Consider the following 7,850-nt stretch of genomic DNA (forward strand, 5'->3'; position numbering starts at 1 on the left):
ATCCAGTCCAACACTCTGTGTCACACATAAGAACATAAGAGAAGCCATGTTGGGTCAGGCCAATGGCCCATCCAGTCCAACACTCTGTGTCACACATAAGAACATAAGAGAAGCCATGCTGGGTCAGGCCAATGGCCCATCCAGTCCAACACTCTGTGTCACACATAAGAACAGAAGAGAAGCCATGTTGGATCAGGCCAATGGCCATCCAGTCCAACACTCTGTGTCACACATAAGAACATAAGAGAAGCCATGCTGGGTCAGGCCAATGGCCCATCCAGTCCAACACTCTGTGTCACACATAAGAACATAAGAGAAGCCATGTTGGATCAGGCCAATGGCCCATCCAGTCCAACACTCTGTGTCACATAAGAACATAAGAGAAGCCCTGTTGGATCAGGCCAATGGCCCATCCAATCCAACACTCTGTGTCACATAAGAACATAAGAGAAGCCCTGTTGGATCAGGCCAATGGCCCATCCAGTCCAACACTCTGTGTCACACATAAGAACATAAGAGAAGCCATGTTGGATCAGGTCAATGGCCCATCCAGTCCAACACTCTGTGTCACATAAGAACATAAGAGAAGCCATGTTGGATCAGGCCAATGGCCCATCCAATCCAACACTCTGTGTCACATAAGAACATAAGAGAAGCCCTGTTGGATCAGGCCAATGGCCCATCCAGTCCAACACTCTGTGTCACACATAAGAACATAAGAGAAGCCATGTTGGATCAAGCCAATGGCCCATCCAGTCCAACACTCTATGTCACACAATGGCCAAAAAGATTTACACACACACACACACACACACACACACACACTGTGGCTAATAGCCACTGATGGACCTCTGCTCCATATTTTTATCCAATCCCCTCTTGAAGCTGGCTATGCACAATACATGTACACTGTAATGACTAAAATATATATATTTATTTTGCAAAAGTTTTAATTGGACCTTTTTTCCACTTATGTATTTTTTGAAAATTTTATTTATTTCTTACAAAAATTAAATGATAGCCTTATAGTTGAGGATGGGCCCCCTATGCCTCCTGGCAACCAATATTTTTAGGCCCAGTCTGCCACTGGTCACAGTTCACTCAGAGCTCTCTCAGCCCCACCAGCCACCCAGGCAGTGTTCTCTCGAAGCGGAGTTAGTGTGATCTAGCGCACAGTTTTTTAGCCTCCAGCTCATGCGTTTTTTGTTTTTGCTCAGGAAAAATGGTCCCGGAGCAAACTCATTTCTGCAGCAGCTCACAACTTTAATGCCAGTAGCTCACAAAGCAGAATTTTTGCTCTCAAGACGCCACAGCTTAGAGCGGGGGTGGCCAAACTTGCTTAACGTAAGAGCCACATAGAATAAATGTCAGATGTTTGAGAGCTGCAAGAAAGAAAGAAAGGAAGATAACATAGATGGAGAGAGGTGGAAAGTAAGCAACTTTAAATGCATTCAGGCCGCCAGCTGGCTTGGCTTGAAGAAGTGATTTAAAGAGAGAAATGCCTCATCCAGGCCAGCCGACGGGGAGGTGGGGGCTTTGAGAGCTGCACAATATGTGTGAAAGAACCACAGAAGGAAGTTCTTCTTCACCCAAAGGGTGAGTAACACCTGTAATTCACTGCCACAGGAGGTGGTGGCAGCTACAGGCATAGCCAGCTTCAAGAGGGGACTGGACAAAAATATGGAGCAGAGGTCCATCAGTGGCTATTAGCCACAGTGTATGTGTGTGTGTATTTTTGGCCACTGGGTGACAGAGTGTTGGACTGGATGGGCCATTGGCCTGATCCAACATGGCTTCTCTTATGTTCTTACATATGGAGAGCCAGTTTGGTGTAGTGGTTAAGTGTGTGGACTCTTATCTGGGAGAACCGGGTTTGATTCCCCACTCCTCCACTTGCAGCTGCTGGCATGGCCTTGGGTCAGCCATAGCTCTGGCAGGGGTTGTCCTTGAAAGGGCAGCTGCTGTGAGAGCCCTCTCCAGCCCCACCCACCTCACAGGGTGTCTGTTGTGGGGGAGGAAGGGAAAGGAGATTGTGAGCCGCTCTAAGACTCTTCGGAGTGGAGGGCGGGATATAAATCCAATATCATCATCTTCTTCTTGAGCCACAGTTTGGCCACCCCTGGCTTAGAGGAAGTTTTGCTCACAGGGTGTCTGTTGTCGGGAAGGGAAGGGAAAGGAGATTGTAAGCCACTTTGAAACTCCTTTGGGTAGTGAAGGGCGGGGTATAAATCCAGTCTCCTCCTCCTCCTTCTCCTCCTTCTTCTTAGCTGGGAAGAACTGGGTTTGATTCTTCTTCTCCTTCTCCTCCTCCTCCTTCCTTCCCTCCTTCCTTCCCTCCCTCCCTCCCTCCCTTCCCTCCTTCCTTCCCTCCCTCCCTCCCTCCCTCCCTTCCCTCCTTCCTTCCTTCCTTCCTTCCTTCCTTCCTTCCTTCCTTCCTTCCTTCCTTCCTTCCTTCCTTCTGGGTTTCCTTGCCCTCCAGGGCCCGACCAAAGGTCCAAAGGAACCCGCCCAACCATTAAGATCTTTATCCCCTTCCCCACCCTAGTCTGTACATCCTACACCTTGGATGCCTTTGGCCGAGAGGCGGGGATTAAAAAAAAGAAAAGGAAGAGCTTCTGCTGAGTAAATTAATATTTTAATGGTGCCAAATGAAACTCATCTATTTTCCCCGGCATTCTGTGCTGCTTCAGTTCTTCTGCTTGTATGATAAATGCCACCCTGACTTCATGTTGGCTGGGTTGCTTCTGCTAAACACCAGCCGCTTTGTTTTCTTGTCGAGACTTCTCTTGACTTCCCTGGCAAGCTTCGGAGGCCTTTGTTCCGCCCCTGGGCACTTCAATCAGGTGTTAATAACAACAAGAATTCAGAAACAAGCAAACTCACCACAGGAGGCTGTCCAAATGGTTTCTCCGAGAAGGAATGGATGTCTTTTTGTGGCATCCTGTTTATGTATCGATGCGGGGGACGTTTTGTAGAAAAGTAGGTGGTGGAGCTCATTAGAATAACTCATTAGCATATGCCCCACACACACCAGCCAAAAGCAACCTGACGCAAGAAAGGAGAGCCCTGGGCGAGCGAGGCCTCCTTGGGCTGGCTAGAGATCCAGCCAGTCCAAGCAGGCCTCGCTTGCCTGGGGCTCTCCTGGGCTGCCCCCCCAGTCAAAAGGCCAGCAAGCCACCCACCACCCAAAATCACATAAGAAGTGGTGTTAATGAGGTTAATGGTGGTGTTAACGAGGTTAATGAGGGCGGCTGAGGGTGTGGCAAAGCCCCTGGGGGCTGGCTGGCTGGCTGCCCGCTCTCCTAATCCAGGGACTGTTACGCAGCTGCGCCGACTATTCAATGGACAAGGTAGGTGGGGAGGAGAAGGGGGAACCTTTAGAATGGTTCAAGAGCTGTGCTCCTTTGAGCTCCTGCTGAATCTGAGGCCTCTATCTATGCCAGGGCTTTTTTTGAGCAGGAACACAGTTTCGGCTGGCTTGGTGTCAGGAGGTGTGGCCTAATATGTCAGTGAGTCCCTGCTGGGCCTTTTCTACAAAGAAAGCCCTTCAAGCACTTTAACCTTTCTTCCTAGGGAAAGTGTTCCAACCCTTTAAGCATTCCAGTTGCCCTTTTCTGGACTTTTTCCAGTACTATAATATCCTTTTTGAGGTGCGGTGACCAGAATTGTATACAGTACTCCAAATGAGACCGCACCATCGATTTATACAGGGGAATTATGATACCGGCTGATATGTTTTCAGTTCCCTTCCTAATAACCCCTAGCAGAGCGTTGGCCTTTTTTTTTATTGCAGTTGCACACTGTCTCGACATTTTCAGTGAGTTATCTACCACGACCCCAAGATCTCTCTCTTGGTCAGTCTTCACCAGTTTGGACCCCATCAGTGAGTAGTTATAGTTAGGATTTTTGGCCCCAATGTGCATTACTTTGCACTTGGCCACGTTGAACTTCATTGGCCACGTTGACGCCCAGTCGCCCAGCCTCGACAGATCTCTTTGGAGTGCCTCACAATCCTCTCTGGTCCTCACCACCCTGAATAGGGATCCCACTCCCCCGGTCTCAGCAGGGGATCCCCCGATTTGGGGAGGGCTCCCCTGCCGCCGGCCAGCAGGGGAAATCCCACCCCAAAATGACGGTTTTCGGCCATTTCCGGTAAAACCGGAAGTGGCTCAAAAAAACCGGAAGTGCTGCCCCAGAGCAGCCATTTGAGGGGGAAAGCACAAAAGACCACTCAAATGGCTGCTAGTAATTTGAGTGGTCCCTTTTGCTTCCCCTGGGAAAACAAAAAGGACCATTCAAATGGCTGCAAACCTTCAGTGATTCTGATCACTGAGCAGGCTTGCAGCCAGTTTAACAGCTATCCCTTTTCTGGGATCATTTTTGCTCCTCCCCCCCATTAGAAGGGAGGAGGAGGAGCAAAACTGGCCATGAAATGGCTGGCAGACATTTGAGTGGTCTGTTTTCACCCTCCCCCCCCCCAATACCACTCAAATGGCTGCTAGCCATTTCCTGTTTGGGCTACTTCTGCTTTTACCAGAAGTAGTCCAAAACTCCACTTGTATCCCCCCGCCCCCCCGCCAAAAGGCCTCCATTGGAAAGGTAAGGGGACTGGCAACCCTAATGAGTGTGTGTGTGTGAGAGAGAGAGAGAGTGCGAAAGAAAGCAGCCAGCTACTGCGGAATGAGGAAATGACTGTATTCATTAGAGGAAAGAACCAAAGAGGAAGACGGAATTAACCTTTTCTCCACCTGTCATTTCTCCCATCCCAAACTGCCTCCTCCCACCCACACTTCTTCTCCCTTTGGCCCTCGCAAACATACTTGCGGACTCCCATACAGGATAGGGTTGCCAGCCTCCAGGGAGGACCTGGAGATTTCCCAGAATTGCAACCAATGTCCGGATGGCAGAGATCAGTTCCTTTAGACAAAACGGCTGCTTTGGAGGGTGGACTCTATGGTTTCATATAGCAGCCACCGGAGGTCCCTCCCTTTCCCCAAACCTCACCCTCCCTAGGCTCCACCCCCACATCTCCAGGAATTTCCACACTGAGTTGGCAACCTACGTGATCCTGAAGGGAGAAAGCCAGCAAGAGATACCTGCAAGGTGTTGTCAGCTCTCTCCTGCCAAAAAAAATCAATGGGATGCAGCTAGGGTTGCCAATCCCCAGATGGGGGCAGGAGATCTTCCGATTTGGAAGCCCTGTCGCCATTTCAGGGTCATCAGAAAGCAAGGGGAGGAGGGAAATGTCTGCTGGGCACTTCATTATTCCCTATGAAGACCGCTTTCCGTAGGATATAATGGAGAATTGATCCATGAGTATCTGGGGTGCTGCGAGGGCTGTTTTTTGTGATAGAGGCACCAAATTTGCAGCATAGCATCCGGTGCCACTCCTCAAGAAGAAGAAGAAGAAGATATTGGATTTATATCCCGCCCTCCACTCCGAAGAGTCTCAGAGCAGCTGACAATCTCCTTTACCTTCCTCCCCCACAACAGACACCCTGAGAGGTGGGTGGGGCTGAGAGGGGTCTCACAGCAGCTGCCCTTTCAAGGACAGAGTCTCAGAGCGGCCTACAATCTCCTTTACCTTCCTCCCCCACAACAGACACCCTGTGAGGTGGGTGGGGCTGGAGAGGGCTCTCACAGCAACTGCCCTTTCAAGGACAACCTCTGCCAGAGCTATGGCTGACCCAAGGCCATTCCAGCAGGTGCAAGTGGAGGAGTGGGGAATCAAACCCGGTTCTCCCAGATAAGAGTCCGGACACTTAACCACTACACCAAACTAGCTCTCCAAAAATCAAACCCTCTGCCCCCCCAAATTTTCAAAAGTATTAGACCGGGGGTGCAATTCTATGAGCCCCCAAAGAAGGTGCCCCTGTCCTTCAGTATTTCCAGTGGAGGGAAGGCATTTAAAAGCTGTGCGGTCCCTTTCAATGTTATGGCCAGAACTCCCTTCAGAGTTCAATTATGCTGGTCACAGCCTTGCTACTGGCTCCACCCCCAATGACTCCTGGCTCCACCCCCAGAACAAAGTAGCATAAGAACACAAGAGAAGCCATGTTGGATCAGGCCAATGGCCCCTCCAGTCCAACACTCTGTGTCACATAAGAACATAAGAGAAGCCATGTTGGATCAGGCCAATGTCCCATCCAGTCCAACACTCTGTGTCACATAAGAACATAAGAGAAGCCATGTTGGATCAAGCCAGTGGCCCATCCAGTCCAACACTCTGTGTCACATAAGAACATAAGAGAAGCCATGTTGGGTCAGGCCAATGTCCCATCCAGTCCAACACTCTGTGTCACATAAGAACATAAGAGAAGCCATGTTGGGTCAGGCCAGTGGCCCATCCAGTCCAACACTCTGTGTCACATAAGAACATAAGAGAAGCCATGTTGGGTCAGGCCAGTGGCCCATCCAGTCCAAAACTCTGTGTCACATAAGAACATAAGAGAAGCCATGTTGGGTCAGGCCAATGTCCCATCCAGTCCAACACTCTATGTCACATAAGAACATAAGAGAAGCCATGTTGGGTCAGGCCAGTGGCCCATCCAGTCCAAAACTCTGTGTCACATAAGAACATAAGAGAAGCCATGTTGGGTCAGGCCAGTGGCCCATCCAGTCCAAAACTCTGTGTCACATAAGAACATAAGAGAAGCCATGTTGGGTCAGGCCAGTGGCCCATCCAGTCCAACACTCTGAGTCACACATAAGAACATAAGAGAAGCCATGTTGGATCAAGCCAGTGGCCCATCCAGTCCAACGCTCTGTGTCACATAAGATCATAAGAGAAGCCATGTTGGGTCAGGTCAGTGGCCCATCCAGTCCAACACTCTGTGTCACATTAAGAACATAAGAGAAGCCATGTTGGGTCAGGCCAGTGGCCCATCCAGTCCAACACTCTGTGTCACACAGTGGCCAAAAAAAATTATACACACACACACACTGTAGCTAATAGCCACTGATGGACCTCTGCTCCATATTTTTATCCAATCCCCTCTTGAAGCTGGCTATGGTTGTAGCCACCACCACCTCCTGTGGCAGTGAATTCCGCATGTTAATCAGCCTTTGGGTGAAGAAGGACTTCCTTTTATCCGTTTTAACAAAGCAGATTTGAACTCTGAAGGAAGTTCTGGCCATCACATTTAAAGGGACCGCACACCTTTTAAATGCCTTCTTTCCACTGGAAATAATGAAGGACAGGGGCATCACAGGGGGTCCGATTCTATGAGCCCCCAAACAAGGTGGCCCTACCCTTATTTCCAATCAAGGGAAGGCATTTAAAAGGTGGGTGGTCCCTTTAAATGTGATGGCCAGAACTCCCTTTGCTGGTCACAGCCTTGCTCCTGGCTCCACCCCAATGTCTCCTGGCTCCACCCCCAATGACTCCTGGCTCCACCCCCAAAGTCCCCAGATATTTCTTGAATTAGACTTGGCAACCCTAGATGCATCTAAAACTTCATCTTGAAAGAAACAGAAATTGCAGTTACCTGGTGGGTATCTTGCATACCATGTTTCCCGCAGGGGAGGAAGATGCCTCTCCGAAAATGAATTCCTCTCCGTCAGGGAAGCAAGGGAGCCAGAACTCCTCTCCCTCAAAGGACTCTGGAATCCATACACAGCCACACTCCCCAGTGCCTGGTGTGCCACCTCTTTGGTGGGCATCGGGGCGACTTTGGTCACTTGGCTATGAGCCTTCGAGTGCCCGAAGCCCATGTTTCTGAGACACCGCGAGTAACTCTTGCCCAAAAGGGTGTTCCAGTCTTCGAGCTGCTGATTCAGTCCAAACAAAGTTGATCTAAGAATGGGTCCCAAGGTGGAACCCCACAGAATACCTTTCAAAGGTCATGAGA

At 49.8% G+C, this 7,850-nt stretch overlaps 1 protein-coding gene across 1 annotated transcript in view; it reads right to left on the bottom strand.

Moving 5' to 3' along the window:
* The window catches only part of CCDC198 (coiled-coil domain containing 198), a 29,382-nt gene extending 21,532 nt beyond the window's left edge, over nt 1-7,850 (bottom strand). The window contains exon 1 of the mRNA XM_060263160.1: nt 7,488-7,850. Coding sequence (XP_060119143.1) covers nt 7,488-7,713 — 226 coding nt within the window. The 5' untranslated portion in view covers nt 7,714-7,850. The remainder of the gene's footprint in view (nt 1-7,487) is intronic.

The sequence above is a fragment of the Heteronotia binoei genome, chromosome 21 (assembly GCF_032191835.1).
Source record: "Heteronotia binoei isolate CCM8104 ecotype False Entrance Well chromosome 21, APGP_CSIRO_Hbin_v1, whole genome shotgun sequence".
Classification (NCBI taxonomy): domain Eukaryota; kingdom Metazoa; phylum Chordata; class Lepidosauria; order Squamata; family Gekkonidae; genus Heteronotia; species Heteronotia binoei.